At 44.4% G+C, this 21,625-nt stretch overlaps 1 protein-coding gene across 1 annotated transcript in view; it reads left to right on the top strand.

Annotated features, from left to right (window-relative positions):
* LRRC45 (leucine rich repeat containing 45) overlaps positions 1 to 21,625 on the top strand; it is a 54,998-nt gene that overhangs the window by 2,176 nt on the left and 31,197 nt on the right. The window contains exons 2-6 of the mRNA XM_073606710.1: positions 249 to 563; positions 5,497 to 5,558; positions 8,575 to 8,645; positions 10,312 to 10,490; positions 14,783 to 14,911. Of these exons, the coding sequence (XP_073462811.1) occupies positions 332 to 563; positions 5,497 to 5,558; positions 8,575 to 8,645; positions 10,312 to 10,490; positions 14,783 to 14,911 (673 nt within the window). The 5' untranslated portion in view covers positions 249 to 331. The remainder of the gene's footprint in view (positions 1 to 248; positions 564 to 5,496; positions 5,559 to 8,574; positions 8,646 to 10,311; positions 10,491 to 14,782; positions 14,912 to 21,625) is intronic.

Raw genomic sequence — 21,625 nt, 5'->3', positions numbered from 1 at the left:
AGGGCGCATGCATTTTGTTGATTGGAGCGCTCTAGCTCTGACTCTGGAAAAAATAGCATGACTTTGTGTGCATAGAGGGATTGCAAACACTCTGTGATCACAGGGCAGATTCACACAGTTGAATTTGCTGACGTGCATTGCATTAAAATGTGACAATGGCCAGAAAAATAAACATTTTCTGACTTATATACTTGCTCTTTAACATTGACAAGTCATTACTTTTCGTTTTTCTTTTCTTTTTTTTGCAGGCTCGACTCCCGCCTGTCACTGCCCTTAACTGAGTGCCTAGCAGTGAAGCCCCACATAACACCCCCCCCCCCCCCCCCCAGCAATGGATGAACTGAGGAGGATGTATATCCGGATATGCCAGGAGAAGGGCTCAGAGCCTCAGGACGCAGTGCTGCGGGAGCTGCAAGAACACAGGGAGGCCTCTGCACGAGTGCGGCTGGATTTATCCACCCAGATCCTCTCGCTGGAGTCCTGCCAGGTCCTGGGTCTTCTTCTGGAGAATGATGTGACCTTTACCCACGTCATACTCAGTGACTGCATGCTCAGCGAGGAAGGTAGGTGCCACAGGTACCACACTCTAAAGCAGTCTTTGCATGGAACCGTCTTCTCTTGTGCCTTGAAAAAGTATTCACACCCCTTTTCTAACGCCCCCACTTAACCTCCTGCCCTCTGGACCCTGTTCCTTCTCAAATACTACGGTCACCATCTGACTCTATCCTACACTCTTTAACTCATAACTTCAACCTCTCACTCTCCATTGGCATCTTCCCCAACCCTCTAAAACATGCGCTAGTCACTCCCATACCAAAAAAGGCCTCAGTAGACCCTACCAATCTTAACAAGCTAAGACCCATCTCTTTACTCCCTTTTGCTTCCAAACTCCTTAAACGTTTAATCTACAACCGACTGAGCGACCACCTCATTGAGAATAACCTTCTGGATTTCCCCCACAGCACTCCACATAAACTGCCCTCCTAAAACTCACAAACGACTTACTAACAGCCAAAACCAAAGGTCATTATTCTGTACTCTTATGCCCTGTACACATGATAAGATTTTCCAACAACAAAACCGTGGATTTTTTTCCGAACGATGTTGGCTCAAACTTGTCTTGCGTACACACGGTCACACAAATGTTGTCGGAAATTCCGAACGTCAAGAAAGCGGTGACGTACAACATGTACGACGAGCCGAGAAAAATGGAGTTCAATAGCCAGTGCGGCTCTTCTGCTTGATTCCGTGGACTTTTGTGCAACGGACTTGTGTACACACGCTAGGAATTTACGACAACAAGTTTTGTTGTCGGAAAATTTGAGAACCAGCTCTCAAACATTTGTTGGTGGAAACTCCGACAACAAATGTTCTATGGAGCATACACACAGTCGGACTTTCCGACAAAGCTCACATCCAATATTTGTTGTCGGAAAATCCTATCGTTTGTACAGGGCATAACTCTTCGACCTTTCCGCTGCCTTTGATACAGTTGACCACCCCCTCCTCCTCAAAAAAACTCAATGCTTGGTCTCCATGGCTGCACTCTCCGTTGGTTCAAATCTTACCTATCTCACCACACCTTCGGTATCCCTCAAAACGCCACTTCCTCCTCTCCAACTCCTCTTACCGTTGGGGTCCCCCAAGGTTCTGTCCTTGGACCTCTACTATTTTCGATCTACACGTCCTCCCTGGGTCAGTTGATAGCTTCCCATGGCTTCCACTACCATTTATATGCTGATGGCACCCAAATCTATCTCTCTGCCCCTCAGCTCACCCCATCAATCTCCTCACACATCACTGATTTACTAACAGACATATCAGCCTGGATGTCAAACCACTTCTTTAAACTGAATCTATCTCCCACGTGCCCCTTCCCCTGACTATTCTGTCAAGATCAATGGCACATCTATCAGTCCGTCCCCACATGCCAGGGTGATAGGGGTAACCTTAGACTCTGAACTGTACTTTCAGGCCCACATACATTCCCTGTCCAAAGCATGTCGCCTTAGCCTCCGCAACATTTCCAGAATACGCCCCTTTTTAACTAATGACACCGCCAAGCTTCTAATTCACTCGCTGGTCATCTCTCGCCTCGACTACTGCAACTTTCTCCTCATTGAATTACCATTTGATTACCTTTACATAGACTATCGCCCCTTCGGTCCATAATGAATGCCGCTGCAAGTCTCTCCCACCTTACCAACCATTCAGTGTCCTCCACCCCTCTCTGCCAATTCCTGCACTGGCTTCCACTCACCCAACAAATAAAATTCAAAGTACTAACAATAATTTACAAAGCCATCCATAACTCTTCCCCCAGCTACATCACTAACCTAGTCCCAAAATACCAACCAAGCCGCTCTGTTCGGCACTGTTTAATCCATCATCCGAAAATGGAAAGAATATGGCCCAACTCCAAACCTAGGAAAAATAAGAAGAATAATTGTGCTTTGAGAAATCAAAATAAATAAATACAGAAATTAAGCAGCGATTCTCCTGTATGACATAATTACAGTATAGCAATAATATAAAAATTATAGAATCGCGCTAATAACGAATAAAGGATTGATCAGTTAATTACATTGGAAACATAAACAGTCCATATAAAAGTCCACCAGTTATTCAAATAGTGAGTCTTGAATATCCCTGATGTTAGATCCACCTTCAACCACCTCATGTGAACAGTGCCGCCACCAACAGAAAGATTAGCTGCTTACCAGCTCCAATTGATCCCCCATTACAAGGGATCAAATGGCGCCTATGGCTTATAACCCAGCCTGGGCCTTTCGCCTGGTAATACCGTTCTCCTGTACCCGGGACGTCACTCGTTCAGATGGATGAATAGTGTACCAAAAACAACAAAATCCTCCACATAGCATAAAACCATTTTATAAATTTTATTAAAATATAAAGTAATGCACTTACAGCAATAAAATTGGATCAAAGCCTTAAGTTTGGTGTGCCGCCCTCGCACAGCCAAACAAACTGTCCTTCTGGAACACGAGGGGATAAGTGACGTCAGTGTGATGCTCCACCCCTGCAACTGCAAACCTACCAAGACATGGCCGTCCACCTAAACTGACAGGCCGGGCAAGGAGAGCATTCATCAGAGAAGAGCCAAAAGGTCCATGGTAACTCTGGAGGAGCTGCAGAGATCCACAGCTCAGGTGGGAGAATCTGTCCACAGGACAACTATTAGTCGTGTTCTCCACAAATCTGACCTTTTATGGAAGAGTGGCAGGAAGAAAGCCATTGTTGGAAGAAAGCCATAAGAAGTCCTGTTTGCAGTTTGTGAGAAGCCATGTGGGGGACCCAGCAAACATGTGAAAGAAGGTTCTCTGGTCAGATGAGACCAAAATTGAACTTTTGGGTCTAAAAGCAAAACGATATGTGTGGCGAAAAACAGCATCATGTTGTGGGGATGTTTTTCTTCAGCCAGGGCAGGGAAGCTGGTCAGAGTTGATGGGAAGATGAATGGAGCCAAATACAGGACAATCTTTAGAACTAGATGTGTACCTCAAAATGGGATTTTAAGGGCAATGCAGAAATTGGCAGTGTTGAATTATAGTTAAAAAGAAGTTTATTGATACAAAAACGAATAGGATATACATGAACATACACATTGATCTAGTTAAGAATAATTATAAAAACATCAGATATATGGAAACATATGATGCATCCTACTGCTAGTTACAAGTACCACCCCCGATAGGTGGGAATAAGGTTCCCCAGAGCCATCATAGAGTAAAAGAGATCAAATACCTTAAATTGATTGTGTCAGGTGTATTGTTCCAAGTGGCAGGGAGCTCTGGTCCTGGAGTACCTCTCTGTAACAAAGCCAGTTGTGGAATGCTGCCTGTGGCCATCCCTGAGGAAGACTTTATCCATACAATAAGTTGAAACGCGTTGGAAATCTGTTATCAGGACGCCATCACACCTATCGGGGGTGGTACTTGTAACTAGCAGTAGGATGCATCATATGTTTCCATATATCTGATGTTTTTATAATTATTCTTAACTAGATCAATGTGTATGTTCATGTATATCCTATTCGTTTTTGTATCAATAAACTTCTTTTTAACTATAATTCAACACTGCCAATTTCTGCATTGCCCTTAAAATCCCATTTTGAGGTACACATCTAGTTCTAAAAATTACAAGGGATGCTGGCAATGACACGGCCAACCCTCTGAGTCATACATTTATGTAAACAATACAGGACAATCTTAGACAAAAACCTGTTAGAGTCTGCAAAAGACTTGAGACTGGGGCGGAGGTTCAACTACCCTAAACATACAGCCAGAGCTACAATGGAGTGGTTTAGATCAAAGCATATTCATGTGTTAGAATGGCCCAGTCACAGTCCAGACCTAAATCCAATTGAGAATCTGTGGCAAGACTTGAAAATTGCTGTTCACAGACGCTCTCCATCCAATCTGACAGAGCTTCAGCTATTTTGCAAAGAAGAATGGGCAAAAATGTCACTCTTTAGATGTGCAAAGCTGGTAGAGACATCCCCAAAAAGACTTGCAGCTGTAATTGCAGTGAAAGGGGGTTCTACAAAGTATTGACTCAGGGGGGCGCTATACAAATGTACCCCACACTTTTCACATATTTACCGGTATTTGTAAAAAATGTTGAAAACCATTTATCATTTTCTTCCCACTTCACAATCATGTGCCACTTTGTGTTAGTCTATCACATAAAATCCCAATAAAATACATTTATGTTTTTGGTTGTAACATGACAAAATGTGGAAAATTTCAAGGGGTGTGAATACTTTTTTCAAGGCACTGTATATCTAAAGGTGTTTAAACGCTATAATACAATAAAAGTTCAGAATGATTGAAACCCAGCTGAGAGCCTGAGCTGGCCGCTCCCCTCCCCGTGTGGTGGACAGAGGGACAGTCACCAGCTCTCTTCTCCTGGAGTTCTGAGAAATGAGCGCTTGGCAGTGTTTGCTTGGTTCTCAGTGTTAGAGCAGGCGGGGATCCGATGCAGCATCGGAATAATGCTGCATCCAGCTAGGTAAGTATAATTCTACAAAGGAAACAAAACCCCATACTTCTCTTTTAAGGACACATGAGACTTTTTTATTTGGTAAATTGGCTTAATAAATACCATTTCTGTTTTATTATAGGCTGGCAAAAATATAGTTAAAAAGTCTAATTTTGAATTTATTATTTTTTAGTAATGTAATTGTATCTGAAAATGGCAGTATTAAAAAAAGGTATCCTCCAATCTTTAGGCTGCCACCACATCTACTGGTTAAAGACTTATTTGTAGTAGTGATCACATGATCAGGAACCATTTGTTTGAATCCTAATTCTTTGTAGGAATTAGAGGTGATGGTGACATCCAGGAGCAAGAGCCACGCAAAGCTTTTGGTTGGTGGATTCGAAAGGGAGGATGTTTATTAACAAATCTTCAACATTGAGGATTAATATACAAATTGTGTAAATCATTAATTAGAATTCTGCTTTGTCTGGACAGGTGCCAAGCTCATTTTACAAGGCCTCCGATCAAACTCCGTGGTGAAGTACTTAGATATGAAGGTGAGTGGAGAGTTTATATATCTGATTTGTAATTGCATTAAAAATACAGATACACACTGAATTTCCAGCGGAAATGTTTTCAATTTCATGTATAGTGGTTACTCAACACTCCCAGGTATGGGTGAGCATGTGATCCACTTCCCCTCTCCCATATGACAGCACTAGGTGCCTTCTGAATGAACTAGAGCTGTCACTTGGGGTCAAGGAGTCCATTAGCCTGCATGGACTGTGACATGTTGGTTTGGGGATAATGCAGGGATTTCTTTCCTGAGTCCTAGGGGTTAAATGGAGCAGCATGAGAGTGTAGAAAGGTAAGTATATGCTTATTTATAAGGGTATGGACAAAGCAAAGGTTCGCTTTTATTGGTGGCCAAGGGCTGATTAGGATGAAGGAACTTATCTGTAAGCAACAGCAGCTTAGCCCTGGAAGGAGTATCCCTTCTATATATCAATTCTTTATTTGTTGGGCATTTGAAAGGATAGGAGCACCACACCAGCCTATATAGACCTTTTTGAAAGACTTTTTTATTTTGTGACCTCCAACGCGTTTCGGAAGCTCAGCAGCCCCCCTTCATCAGCGCTAAAAACTAGATAATGTAACCACTTGGATTAAAAAATCTTTCAAAAGGTCTATACCTAAAGCCAAAAGTCTCAGAGTCATTTTTGACTCGGACATGACAATGGATGCACAAATAGGATCAGTAGTCAGCGGATCCCACTACCTTCTTCGCCTATTGCGTAGACTCATCCCCTTCATCCCGGAAGTAGATACAGCAGCAGTAGTTGGAACAATTATTAATTCCCGACTCAACTACGCAAATTCCCTCTACCTAGGACTTCCCAAATACCAAATTTCACGTCTACAAGTAGTCCAGAACACAGCAGCCAGACTGGTAACCAGAAAAAAAACCCTGGGAATCAATCACCCCGTCCCTGAGGACCCTCCGTTGGCTACCCGTGAAGGACCGGGTTACATTCAAGACCCTGTGCCTCACTCACAAATGTACACAAGGAAAAGCTCCGCAATACCTCTGCGACAAAATAAAGCACTACACCCCAGGTCACAACCTCCGGTCAACTAACCAGAACCTCCTCCACATCCCCAAGACCCGTTATAAATCAAAAGGTGAACAAAGGTTCGTAGTACAAGGACCACAGCTATGGAACGCTCTACCCATGGACATCTGCTCGGAATAAAACCATCTGGCCTTCAGGAAGAAGCTCAAGCCCCATCTCTTCTGAAGACCCAGTTGGACACTGGCGGCAAAAGCCCCTTGAGGCGATTTAGTTTGCATATGTAGCACTATACAAGTTACTCATTCATTCATTCATTCATTCATTCATTATACAAGCTGGAGTGGCCCTCCCATTCTTTCAAAATTCAATAAACTCCTGGCGGGCCAGCAAGACCCCACAGTTGCTGGTGGGCAGCCTCCAGGACTGTAAATTACCCATTCCATTATAACGCATCTCCATTAGGTTTTCAGCTCTCCTACATCACAACAATTTGTTGGGTTGTAAAAATGTAACCTGTTTTATGTAAAAAAAACTCTATTTTCTTGGTCTCTGTGGCTGTGCTCGCCGTTGGTTCGAATCTTCCCCATCTCACCGCACCTTCAGTGTCACTTACTGTCACTGCTTCCTCCTCTCCTACTCCTTTTACTGTTGGGGTCCCCCAAGGTTCTGTCCTTGAACCTCTCCTATTCGTGATCTACACCTCCTCCCTGGGTCAGGTAATGGCCTCCCATGGCTTCCAATACCTTTCTATGCTGGTGACACCCAAATCTATCTCTCTACCCCTCAGGTCACCCCATCAGTTTCCTCACGCATCACTGATTTACTAATAGATATATCTGACTGGATGTCACACCACTTCCTCAAACTCTATCCAAACCTGAGCTCATAATATTTCCTCCCCCCACGTGCTCCTTCCTCTGACTTCTCTGTCAAGATCAATGGCACAACTATCAGTCCGTCCCCACATGCCAGGGTGCTAGGGGTAACCCTGGACCCTGAACTGTCCTTTCAGGCCCACATCCAATCTCCCTTTCCAAATCATGCCGACTCAACCTCCGCAACTTCTCCAGAATACGCCCCTTTTTAACCGTTGACACCGTAAAGCTTCTAATTCACTCCCTGGTCATTTCTCGCCTCGACTACTGCATCTCCCTCCTCATTGAATTACCATTACATAGGCCAGTGATGGCGAACCTTGGCACCCCAGATGTTTTGGAACTACATTTTCCATGATGCTCATGCACTCTGCAGTGTAGTTGAGCATCATGGGAAATGTAGGTCCAAAACATCTGGGGTGCCAAGGTTCGTCATCACTGACATAGGCTATCCCCCCTTCAGTCCAACATGAATGCTGCTGCAAGACTGATCCACCTTACCAACCGTTCAGTGTCTTCCTCCTCTCTCTGCCAATCCCTCCACTGGCTTCCACTCACCCAACGAATAAAATTCAAAGGTCTAACAATAACTTACAAATCCATCCACAACTCTGCCCCCAACTACATCACTAGCCTGGTCTCAAAATATCAACCAAACCTCTCTCTTCGGTCCTCCTAAGACCTCCTGTGATCTAGCTCCCTTGTCACCTCCTCCCATGCTCACCTACAGGACTTCTCCAGAGCCTCTCCAATCCTATGGAACTCCTTACCCCAATCTGCCCGACTGTCTGCTAATCTATCCATCCATTTATCCATTAGATGATCCCTGAAAACCCTTCTCTTTAAAGAAGCTTATCCTGCTTCTAACTAATACACTGTTTGTTTTTACTTTCTCCATCAGCTCATCCCCAGAACCCCCCCCTGCAGCCACTAATGAGCAGAGCCTTCTGATTCCCCGATACCAAATTGTATTGTAACTGTACTGTCTGCCTTCATTTTGTAAAGCGCTGTGCAAACTGTTGGTGCTATATAAATCCTGTATAATAATAATGTAATAAAAATAATAATGTAATAATGTTTTTTGAGCTGATAGTATCAGAGGGTACCTGTGTATGCCTTTGCAGGGTAACAATCTACGCGGTGACAGTGCGGAGGCCCTTGGAAAGCTCTTGAGACAAAATTCTTCAATCACCAGGTATGTAGATATGGTACCATAGATCACTGGGGGTTTTAAAAGCTAAAAGTCTAGCAATTTTTTTAGTTTTTTGTTTTGGATTGAGTGGGTGAGAGTTCCAAGTTCCGCCATGTTTTATTTAATTCTGTCCTTACATTCGAAACCCCTAAAAATAGAGGGGGAGCATAGTAATTCAATCCTGGGACTATATTCCCCAATAAAATATCTCCAGAGCAGACACCACATTATTGGTCCCGCTTGGGTCGGAAGATACAGCAAATACAAGAAAAGACAGGGGCGCCTCTAAGAGGATCGGTAAAACATGCTGCAGACATATAAATTGGGTAGTGCCCACTGGGAAAACACAAATGTGTAATCACGGTAAACAAGATTGTGAGATAAATTCTCTGAAGCTGACAGTTTATTTAAAGGTGAACTCCGGGCAAACTTTTTTTTTTTACCCTATACAGTGGGGCTGTGAGTTAACTGTTTGTTTTTGTCTAGGAGTTCGAAAAGCTGAGATATACTCACCTAATCCTCTGACCCTCCCAGCGCTAGACCGGTCCTTCTGGCTCCTGCACACCCCCCCCCCCCCCCCCCGCAGTCCAGCGGTCTTGTGCGGTGGACTGTTCCTGATGTCATCGCATCCATGGACCAGCTCTGGACATGAAAACCTTCAGGAACAGTCCGCATCTGGATGTGGAGGAGTGCTGTTTTCTGGAGGATCGAAGGATCAGGTGAGTATAGCTTCTATGTTCACCTCTAGATAAAACGAGCAGTTAACCCATGCAGTGTGGCTGTACCCAGACAGATTGGACACTTTTGAGGGACCATTGACTTTTATACAGCGATCAGTGCTATAAAAATGCACTGATTACTGTGTAAATGTCAGTGGCAGGGAAGGGGTTAACACTAGGGGGCGATCAAGGGGTTAAATGTGTTCGTTGGAGGTGTTTCTAACTGTATGGGGGCTGGGACTGACTGGAGGAGGAGAGAGATCGCTGTTCCTAATCACTAGGAACGGCAGGTCTCTCTCTCCTCACCTGTCAGAACGGGGATCTGTCTACGTTAACAGATCCCCATTCTGGCTCTCTTTCCTGCAATCGCGGGTGGCCGGTGCAGCGGGCACTCGCGTGCCTGCTATGGCTCTTAAAGCAGCCGACGAACAGCTACTGATCATGGGTTCAATGCTTTCCAGGCTCCTGTGGGGAAAAAAATTATAAATGCACATTTTTTTTTTTCTGCAGAAATATGTCCATTTTTTTTTTTTTTTTTTTTCCCAAAAGGTGAACTTGACCTTTAAACTATCATATCGCATCTAGTAATGATTAGGCACAAGATGTATGTGTGAAACGCGTCTACGTGACCACAGTTTGGTGTCTCTGGTGTTATCTTTGTGAAACAAAATAAAAGGCAATCGGAAGTTCTGGATATGCAGCCATTTATTTCTTCTTTCTTCTTTCCAAGTTTCCCACGGAGGCGGGCCGGGGCTAGCACGATACTCCAATCAGCCTTATCTTTATACACCTGAAGCAGCGCTTCCTTTTTTTTTTTTTTTTTTTTTTTTTTATATATCGCATCTATGGCCAGCTAAGCAACTATTTGATGCCCTTACTGATTGATACTGTTTTTCCCATAAGATGTTAACGCACAGAAAAGCTGATGGATTTTGTTGGTTTTCTCTTAGCCTGATTCTGGAGTGGAACAACCTGGGAATGTGGGAGGAAGGATTCTCCATGTTCTGTGATGGACTCAGCTGCAACCAGACTCTGCAGAAGCTGGATCTTCGCAATAATCAGATCAATCACAAAGGGGGAGAAGAACTGTCTGTGGCCTTGAAACGCAACTTCACCCTCCAAGAATTAGGTAATAATCTGGAGGAAGTCACACTGGACCTTGTTGGCTAAAGGTGTCTGATCCAAAAGCAGTCTTCTGTAGCAATCAGACTCCTTCTTCTTTCCAGTATGGTGTGGAAGAATAAAAGTAGGATGAGCTTGGACGTTCTGGGAACCTACCGTATATACTCGAGTATAAGCCTAACCGAATATAAGCCGAGGCACCTAATTTTACCACTAAAAACTTGAAAAACGTATTGACTCGAGTATAAGCCTAGGGTGAGAAATGCGCAGCTACTGTAAGTGGAAAAGAGGGTCAACAATGCCCATTTGCAGCCTCACTGTGCCCATTTGCAGCCATAGGTCCCCCGAACTTCGAACTCAGTAGTTAAGGGTTCCTAGATGCCCCCTAGCTGCAGCCAAAATTTGGGGTCTCTGGACATAACATTGCTGCAGATAGACACAGTTGACCAACTTTGGGGCCCCATATCTCAGGGCTACTTGGTGCTAAGAACCCCAAATTTGGTGTGCCGAGGGGAGCATTTTTAGCACAAAAAAATGTGCTGAAAAACTCGGCTTATACTCGAGTATATATGGTATCTCTATCTAAACCTTAAAATTGCACTTTTTTTTATTCCAATCAGCTGCAGGACGGACATTGACTTACGTTGGGCATGTGTCCATATAAGGGCGTCCCGCTCCTTTGTTTACATGTGCTGCGGAGCTGGGAGGGACTCGGCCTGCAGGTAACTGGAGTCAAGCAAATAGTGATATGAAAGATCAGTGGATGCCCAGAGGCTCATCTTTAGCTGTGGTGGGTATCAGTAATTTTCTTGCCACAAATACTTTTTTAGACACGAGCCAGTCCTGGAACCTCTGACGGTCAGATATCACACAGCTGTTTTCTTTCGGGTGTTCGGTGGAGCAACCCTTGGGGAAAAAGCAGATAACCTGTTCAATCTAAAGCCGGCCATAGATGGTTCTAATCTCGGCCTGGCCGAGATTCGAACCATGTATGGGCAGGCTGAATGTACCAAGGTTGACCAATGGATCAACTTGGGTAGCCTGTCAGATTTTACATGCGATTATTGCTAGCGGCTGTTATAGCCACCTCCCACCAGGAAGACTCAATGGATCCACAGAATTGATTCCCTCATCAAGACTGACTGTGATAATGGGTGAATCGAGCAATTTGTTGCAGGTTGCAGGAAAGAAAATCACTCTGCCTATGGCCGGCTTAATTTCATTTTCTCAATAGTAAATATGTAGCCTGGCTAGTGAGAGAAGGGGTGGAGCCTGTAAGAATGGGTATTACCATTTAAAGCAGAACTATATTTTCTTAATCATCATTAAAGCGGAGTTCCATCCAAAAATGGAACTTCGCTTTTCCAGTCCCCCCCCCTCTGGTGTGACATTTGGCACCTTTCAGGGGGGAGGGAGAGAGCAGATACCTTGCTAATACAGGTATTTTGCTCCCACTACCGGGCATAGATACCCGAGCCACCCGCGGGTATATACGCCCCTTCCGGCGCCTTCTCCAAAGCCCCCCCCGCTGTCTTCTGGGAGACACACAGGTCCCAGAAGACAGCAGGGACCAGTGGGATAGCGCAGCGCGAGTCGCGCTTGCGCAGTAGGGAACCAGGACGTGAAGCCGCAAGTCGAAGTCGAGAGCCGAGGGACAGATCGGCTTCGGGCGTCGACATCACGTGCGCCCTAGACAGGTAAGTGTCCATATTTTAAAAGTCAGCAGTTGCAGCATTTGTAGCTGCTGACTTAAAAAAAAAAAAAATTGGCGGACCTCTGCTTTAAAGTAGAACTATAGGCAAAACTTTTTTTTTTTCATGTTGGATAAAGTAAGGGAGGGTTATAACCTCTCTTGGTTTATTTTTTGCCATCTAAGCCCCGTTGAGGAGATTTTCCTTCATGTCTCATAACCAAAACAGGAAGTGGGAGGAAATCGCTGCAAATTAAAGGAATCCCTATGGGACCCCCAGGTCATCAGAACTAACGTCTCCATTGGAAAATTTCCCTTCTATTACTTTTCTGGGGACACAAACTGAAAGTTTGTGATTTTTCTTTACTCTCAAAAATAATGGACAAATCGAGAGGGTGAATCTCCCTAACTGGGGGCACAGAGAGCAATAAAAACGGACAGGTGTTCTAATCCCTCTACACTCTTTCCAAAACAAAAGAAAAGATTTTTCCCGCAGTTGAACTTTTTAATCCTTCTGCTGCTAGCATTAGTGAATAGATAGGAAGGTAGAGTGGATATAAAATGTCAGGTTTCTGTGATGTAAAAAAATGAGACAAAGATAAATAATCTCAGAACTTTTTCCATCTTTTAATGTGACCTATAAACTGTACAACTCAGTTGAACAACAAACTGAAATCTTTTAGGTGGAGGAAAGTAAAAAATAAAAAAATTAAATAATATGGTTGCATAAGTCTGCACACCCTAAACTAACACTTTGTTGAAGCGCCTTTTGATTTTATTACAGCACTGAGTCTTTTTTGGGTATGAGTCTATCAGCATGGCACATCTCTTGCCAATATTTGCCCACTCTGCTTTGAAAAAACACTCCAAATCTGTCAAATTACAAGGGCATCTCCTGTGCACAGCCCTCCTCAGATCACCCCGCAGATTTTCAATCGGATTCAGGTCTGAGCTCTGGCTGGGCCATTCCTAAACTTGAATCTTCTTCTGGTGAAGTCATTCCTTTGTTGATTTGGATGTCTGCTTTGGGTCGTTGTCATGCTGAAAGTTGAAGTTCCTCTTCATGTTCAGCTTTCTAGCAGAAGCCTGAAGGTTTTGTGCCAATATTGACTGGTATTTGGAACTGTTCATAATTCCCTCTACCTTGACTAAGGCCCCTGTTCCAGCTGAAGAAAAACCGCCCCAAAGCATGATGCTTCCACCACCATGCTTTACGGTGGGTATGGTGTTCTTTTGGTGATGTGCAGTGTTGTTTTTGCGCCAAATATATCTTTTGGAATTATGGCCAAAAAGTTCAGCCTTGTTTTTTATCAGACCACAACACATTTTCCCACATGCTTTTGGGAGACTTCAGATGTGTTTTTGCAAAATTTAGTGGGGCTTGGATGTTTTTCTTGGTAAGGAAAGGCTTTCGTCTTGCCACTCTACCCCATAGCCCAGACATATGAAGAATACGGGAGATTATTGTCATATGTACCACACAGCCAGTACTTGCCAGATATTCTTGCAGCTCCTTTAACGTTGCTGTAGGCCTCTTGGCAGCCTCCCTGACCAGTTTTCTTCTCGTCTTTTCATCAATTTTGGAGGGACGTCCAGTTCTTGGTAATGTCACTGTTGTGCCATATTTTCTCCACTTATTGATGACTGTCTTCACTGTGTTCCATAGTATATCTAATGCCCTGAAAATTCTCTCACACTCTTCTCCTGACTGATACCTTTTAACAATGAGATCCCTCTGATGCTTTTGGAAGCTCTCTGCGGACCATGGCTTTTGCTGTAGGATGCGGCTAAGAAAATGTCAGGAAAGACCTACTAGAACAGCTGAACTTTATTTGGGATTAATCAGAGGCACTTTAAATGATGGCAGGTGTGTACTGACTCCTATTTAACATGAGTTTGAATGTGATTGCTTAATTCTGAACACAGCTACATCCCCAGTTATAAGAGGGTGTGCACACTTATGCAACCATATTATTTTATTTTTTTATTTTTACTTCCCCTCCCTCAAAGATTTCAGTTTGCTTTTCAATTGAGTTGTACAGTTTATAGGTCATATTAAAGGTGGAAAAAGTTCTGAAATTATTTATCTTTGTCTCATTTTTTTTTTTACATCACAGAAACCTGACATTTTAACAGGGGTGTGTAGACCTTATAGACTTTTTTTTTTTTTTTTTTTTTTTTTTTTTTTACATTTCTTTAGTTGCTTTCTGGTTTCTGACCTAGGCCAAAATGATGTCCTAAATCTGATGAGTCTTCGGGAGAGGAGACGGGGCTTTCTCAGCTAAGCACACCCTCGTGCCTACATGCTTGAACTAAGGGCAGATGGATTCCAGAAAGTAAATGCTACATGAATCATCTGCCCTTACTCAAGATGGCCACAGCTAGAAATGCAGGGGTAGTGACAAAAAAAAAGTATGGAGACATGGATGGATGGATGGCTGAAGTCGCGTTGAGTGCTAAAAATGAATTAAATTGTATTTTCAATTTGCGGTGCTTAGATACGGCTTAGTTCGGCTTTAAGTGCACCTGGAGCAAATACTCAGGTCTTTGGGAAGATGATAGTACATGGCGTCCAATGAATTCCTGATGGGGCTGTTTTTTTCTTGCAGACTTGCGGTGGAATAATATTGGGCTCCTCGGAGGCAGAACCATTCTTAACTGTTTACAGAACAATCGGAGCATCAGGAAGATGGAGCTGTCTGGCAACAATATCCCCAGTGACATCCTAAAGGCTATCGGTGGGTGAAGCTTTCCAAGTCTTTCATATCTATGGAAACCAAAAGGGTCTAATATTATTTGCTCCCTGATACCAATGCCCAATTTTCACCTCCCTCAGGTTACTGGCTGATCCTAGGCCTGTCTCCTCTCTCTAATTGGCTGTGTAGATAATGCAGGATAGGCACTATTAGGCAAGCCGTAGATGATTCAACTCACGATTCATCGATCGCACAAATCATTGCATTCTGTTGGCTGGGAAGATTCCCTGCCAGCAGAATTCAATAGTGCTGTGTTGATGGGGGAATCCCTCCCACAGACTGTGTTGATGGGAGAATCCCACCCACAGACTGCGTTGATGGGAGAATCCCTCCCACAGACTGCGTTGATGGGGGAATCCCTCCCACAGACTGCGTTGATGGGGGAATCCCTCCCACAGACTGCGTTGATGGGGGAATCCCTCCCACAGACTGCGTTGATGGGGGAATCCCTCCCACAGACTGCGTTGATGGGGGAATCCCTCCCACAGACTGCGTTGATGGGGGAATCCCTCCCACAGACTGCGTTGATGGGGGAATCCCTCCCACTGACTGCGTTGATGGGGGAATCCCTCCCACTGACTGCGTTGATGGGGGAATCCCTCCCACTGACTGCGTTGATGGGGGAATCCCTCCCACTGACTGCGTTGATGGGGGAATCCCTCCCACTGACTGCGTTGATGGGGGAATCCCTCCCACTGACTGCGTTGATGGGGGAATCCCTCCCACTGACTGCGTTGATGGGGGAATCCCTCCCACTGACTGCGTTGATGGGGGAATCCCTCCCACAGACTGCGTTGATGGGGGAATCCCTCCCACAGACTGCGTTGATGGGGGAATCCCTCCCACAGACTGCGTTGATGGGGGAATCCCTCCCACTGACTGCGTTGATGGGGGAATCCCTCCCACTGACTGTGTTTATATTATTAATTCGTTCCGTTCCATTCGTTTAGATACGGCATTCGTTATTTCAGATAATTCGTAACTCTGGACAAATTCGTATTCGCTACGTTAACTAACAGCCAAATTTGAAAGGAAATTCCAATATCTATAATTTAATAGTTAGTAGTAATTAAGTTATTATCAGTTAGTTATTATTTCAGATTTTCATATTTTCAAATTTACGAATTTTCAAATGTGCAAATTTACTAATTTACGAACTTTTGCATTTTTGAATCCACAAATTTACTAATTTACGAATTTACGAATTTTCGTATTTTTGGATTTACAAATTTAATAATTTACAAATTTATGAATTTTCGCATTTTTGAATTTACCAATTTACTAATTTTCGCATTTTTCCCTTAACATCTTTCAGGACAGCACCTTGAGAGCGTGGCTCCACCCACTTGACAGGAAACACACCTCCACCAAACTTTAAAAGGAGGCTCCTTCCCACTTATCATCAGTTTATGTGTTTCCTCCGGCGGGAACACATGTGGGAGTTTGGAGCTCTCAAGGTTCTGTCCTGAGAGAACAGGCTCCCTACTCCACTATTTTTTTACCTACCTCAGGAGAGCCGATTCCTCCCATTTTCCACAGGCTTACGGGTGCCGGGTGGATGGGCTCCTTCTCCCTCGTCAGTGCGGGGAGAGCCAGGACTGCTCCGGGTATTGCTGCTCCCAGGCAGGGGCGTCAGGCATGTCAGGCGTTTTGGTTTGTTTTTTTTTTGCCAGCACATGTTTTTTCCCTGACGCCGCCGCCATCTTGGGAAGGGCAGTCAGAGGACTGCATCCGCTGGATGTGAGGTATCCGGAAGTGGGGCGGCATCCATGGGCCAGGCGTCATTTCCACCGGAAGCGCAGGGGGAGGAGGGAGGAATAGGTCTGGTGCCTTTTTATTTCCGGTTCCGGTCCGGCGCACAGGTGCTATTGGAGTCCGGTACCGGCGTTTTCGCCACAGGCATCACACTGCTGCCTCAGCATGGATTCAGGAACCGCAGCGAGTGGAACAGGCACAGGCACCAGCAAGGCCCAGGTAAGGAGCAGACTGTAGTTTCTGCTCAGCTTTACTGTGGGGTCTCTCTCTAGCCCTCTTCTCTCTAAATGTTAGTGAAGTTTGAGGGTATTTTTTCCCCCTGGTGGCGGAGGGGCCTGTCAGGGCACATGAGTCTGATAGCTTTTCTCACTGTGCACCTGTGGTGAGCAACCTTGAGTAATCAAGCTGACTCTAAAGGATGGTTTGTCTTTTTTCTCTCTCTTTTTCCCTTATCATGGCAGGCCAAGAGCTCTGACCCTGGGATTAGAAAGAAATGTCCTTCATGCAAAATTAAGTTAAATGAAGGCTGGAAAAAGGCTTTATGTCAAGCATGTATTGACTCCTTGGTGAGGGAAGAAACCACTTCTGCATGCAGTGATTTAATCGCATCTGCTAAAAAGGAATTGGATGCTACCATTCAATCCTTCAGATCCTCACTCACCTATCCATCTGCAAGTCAGCCCACTACCTCACAGTCCTCTCAAGGCTCACTGTTAATCCTGACAGTGGAGGCAGAGATGGGTCCTCTGAACCAGGAAGGGCTTTCCCCATCCCATTCTAATGAATCAAATGATGATGGTGATGAGCTGGAAAATATGTCTTCCAAGTATAAATTGTCTTTGGATCAGGTGGATGGCCTTTTAAAGGCTATTTATGCTACTCTAGGCCTTGAGGAAGAGCATAAGGAAATGTCTTTACATGACAAGATGTATGCAGGGCTTAGCGAGTCTAAGTCCCGTACCTTTCCAGTCCATGCAGTGATTTCTGAAACAATCAGAAAAGAATGGGCTGACCCTGATAGGAAACCATTTTTCTCCAGGGCTCATAAGAGAAGGTTCCCTTTTGATGAAGACCCAGCGGCTCTTTGGAATAAGGTTCCAAAATTTGATGCAGCCTTTTCTCAAGTGTCAAGTACTACTGATCTAGCATTTGAGGACATGGGGATCTTAAAAGACCCCACGGATAAGAAAATGGATCAACAGCTCAAGCGGATTTGGCAATCCATTATGGGCAACCTTAAGCCAGCAATGGCAACTACTTGCATCTCCAGGAACTTGGAGTATTGGGTAAATCAGCTTAAAGCTCATATAATAGCAGATTCCCCTAAGCAAGAAATCCTTGACTCCTTTTCTACCCTCTCAGCAGCCGTAGCCTATGTCTCTGATGCCTCTGCAGAGTCTATCAGGATGACAGCTAAGGCGGCAGCCCTTGCTAATTCTGTTAGACGGGCTTTATGGCTAAAGAACAAATATCTTAGGAAAAGGGGAATTGGCGCTGTTCTACTAAATATGCATAGAATGTAATTCATAAAAAACATATATACAACACAAGTATGACACAATTGTATGTGAGTATATCCAACGTGCTCATAGATAGCCGTGGTATAGTGCAAAAAGGGCTCGTCCACCCAGTGCTATCCAATAAAAGTGCAATGTGCTAAAGGTGATATAAATATGAGTATGAATATGCGTACAGCAAATACATAAACAATCCAACACTAAACAATGGTGATCTACTAATCAGACCAATATTGTGAAATCCCCAGCATAAGTAAATAAAAAAATAAAAAATCAGAATAACAACTCCAGTGATGGGTAAAAAGTGCTACGTGAAAACAATAGTCCAAACCCAAAAAAATTAGTTTTTGTTAAAAAAATTATTTTATATCCCAGAGAAAAAAACTTTATTCTATATGAAAAAAGGCTTCTTAAAAGTGTCCCTTGTATGGAAATTGATGTTGCAGGTGTCCCCCGTCTTCCACCGCACCCCCACTCGTGCTCTCACTCACCAGACAGCCCAACCCCTGCAGGGGTAAAAGGCAAGTAGGTAGACTCCAGCGATGTTAAATCCAGGAGAGAAGTCCTCAGCCCACTGTGATGTATCCTTCAATGGTGTCAAAGGTGTCACGATATCCCCAGTATTAAATATCCATGCACATCAGGAAGAAAAAAAGATATGTCTCATAGCGTGAGTCCGTAAAAATAAGTTTATTATCCAAAAGGTATTCAACATGAACACAAAAGCTAGCAAAGCTGCACAAGCCAGTTCCGAGCCTGGAGGGCAGCGTGGTGAAGCGTGCGTTCCACCGCCCGCCTGTCTGAAACCGGAACTGCTCGTAAAACAAAAACGAAAGATTGACGTATGCGTACCACGAAGCCACGCCTAAAAAGCATCTAAAAACAAGTTATGCGGGGTCCCTTTTCTAGGAGACTTATTGTTCGGCCCTGATTTGGATTCAGTTCTGGACAGGACTGCAGATAAAAAGAAATCTTTTCCTGTCAAAACCAAGAAACAACCAGTCAAACGTTTTTTTCGTCCTCAAAGGGCTCAGGAACAAAACAAGCCTCAAGAGAAAAAGAAAAACTGGTCAGGACAGAGGGGAAAAGGCAAAGGAAATGTCCTTTTCCATCCTCCTGCGTCAACCAGCAAGACGCAATGACAGTCGGTTACATGTAGGGGGAAGACTACAAGGCTTTCTCCCCTATTGGGCAAGCATAACAGAAAACCAGTACATTCTGAATATGCTAGCCCAGGGTTACAATATAGAGTTTTCAGATCTCCCCTCAGAAAGGTACTTGATGACAAATCTTCCAAGAGATGTAACAAAATCCCTGGCAATGAAGAGCCTATTAAAGGATCTGATAGATCAGGGGGTTATGACTTACGTCCCACAGGGGGAGCTTTATCAGGGATTTTATTCCCGTATATTCTTGATAAAGAAACCATCCGGAGATTTTCGTTTAATCCTAAACCTGAAACCGCTGAACAGATCAGTCCAATACAAAAGGTTTCGTATGGACTCCATCTTCACGGTCAAAAATCTATTGACAAGGGAATGCTTTATGGCATCAATAGACCTTCAAGATGCCTATCTGCATATCCCTATAGCCCCGCAGTCCCAAAGATTCCTAAGATTGGCGATAAATTTGGGAAAAGAGGTTCTGCACTTGCAATTCAGGGCCCTCCCCTTTGGCCTGTCTTCTGCCCCACGAATATTTACAAAAATAATGGCAGAAGCGCTTGCACCTCTTCGCATGCAGGGGATTGCGGTAATTCCGTACTTGGACGACCTACTCCTTTTTGCCCCCTCCAGGGAAAGACTGCTAGACAAAGTCGGAAAGACCCGAGGTCATCTAGAAACCCTGGGTTGGATCATAAATATGCAGAAGTCAAATTTCAATCCAGCCCAGAAAATACTATTCCTGGGGTATCAGATCTGTTCAAGGGAACAAAAGATTTTTCTCCCAGAAGAGAAGAAGGGGAAAGTCCAGAAGGTGGTAGCGTCCTTACAGGCAAGCCAGGAATTATCAGTCCGACAAGTGATGTCATCCCTAGGAACCCTAACCGCAACCATACCAGCCATTCAATGGGCAAGGTTACATTTCAGGCCTCTCCAGAGCTTTCTCCTGAGAATATGGAATCACAGGTCAGAATCTCTGGAAGCAAAGGTAAAGATACCCACCAAAGTCAAGAGATCGCTTTGGTGGTGGAGAAGACAGGAGAATCTGTCAGAAGGCCTGCTCTGGTCATTTCCAATAGAAAAAGTGGTAACGACAGATGCCAGTGTATGGGGTTGGGGAGCTCACTTAGACCAAGACTTCACGCAAGGAATGTGGTCTCGGACAGAAGCAAAGAGGTCCTCAAATTGGAGGGAGCTAAAGGCAGTCGCCTTAGCTTTAGATGCCTTCTCTCCTATCCTTCAAGGTTCTCATGTCCGGGTCCTCTCAGACAACGCCACTACCATAGCCTACCTAAACAAACAGGGGGGTACAAGAAGCAAAACACTTCAGTTGCTAGCTTCAAAGATCCTGGTTTGGGCAGAAAAGCATGTTCGGTCCTTATCAGCAGTCCACCTCAAAGGCACCTTAAATGTAGTGGCAGATTATCTAAGCAGAAGGCGGATTCAGGAGTCAGAATGGAGCCTGAATCCGGAAATCTTTGCAACGATTACCAGGGCCTGGGGTCAACCACAAATAGACCTATTTGCGTCAGAGGAAAATACACAACTCCCAGTATTTTTCTCTATTCACAGAAACGACAAGGCCCAGGGGACAGATGCGTTAATCCAGCCCTGGAACTTCCATCTGGGTTACGCATTTCCTCCTTTCCAACTTATCCCGTTGGTGTTAAGAAAGATACAGAGGGAGAAGGTGGCAGTAATCCTAATTACTCCATTTTGGCCAAAGAGGGCATGGTTTTCCACCATTCTACAGATGGCAGTCAAACCATTTTGGCGGCTGCCTCTCCGGCAAGACCTGCTCCTACAGGGTCCAATACAGCATCCGGGAGTGGCCAGTCTAAGCCTCACGGCCTGGTTTCTGAGGAGCAGTTAAGAAACAAGGGTCTGTCACAACCCTTGGTAACTACCTTACTTTCCAGTAGGAAAATAGTGACCAGAAAAATCTATGCTAAATATTGGAAGGTCTTCAACTCTTTTTGTCGTTCGACTAACAGAAAAGTAAGAAATTTAGTGTCAATTTTGGAATTCCTTCAAGAGGGGGCAGACAAGGGATTGTCAGTCAGCACCCTTAAAGTGCAAGTAGCTGCTTTGGGAGTATTTCTAGAAAGACCAATCTCTTCTGAGCCCTTGGTTATAAGATTTTTCAAGGCGCTTACCAGATCTAGACCAGCTCCGGCTAAGCACTTTCCCAATTGGGATCTATCAGTGGTCCTGCAAGCCCTCACAAAGGAACCTTTTGAACCACTACAAGAAATCTCTCT

The sequence above is a fragment of the Aquarana catesbeiana genome, linkage group LG12 (assembly GCF_042186555.1).
Source record: "Aquarana catesbeiana isolate 2022-GZ linkage group LG12, ASM4218655v1, whole genome shotgun sequence".
In the NCBI taxonomy this organism is placed as follows: domain Eukaryota; kingdom Metazoa; phylum Chordata; class Amphibia; order Anura; family Ranidae; genus Aquarana; species Aquarana catesbeiana.
Note: the sequence above shows the minus strand (reverse complement) of the source record. Positions and strands in the feature narration are given on the sequence as shown.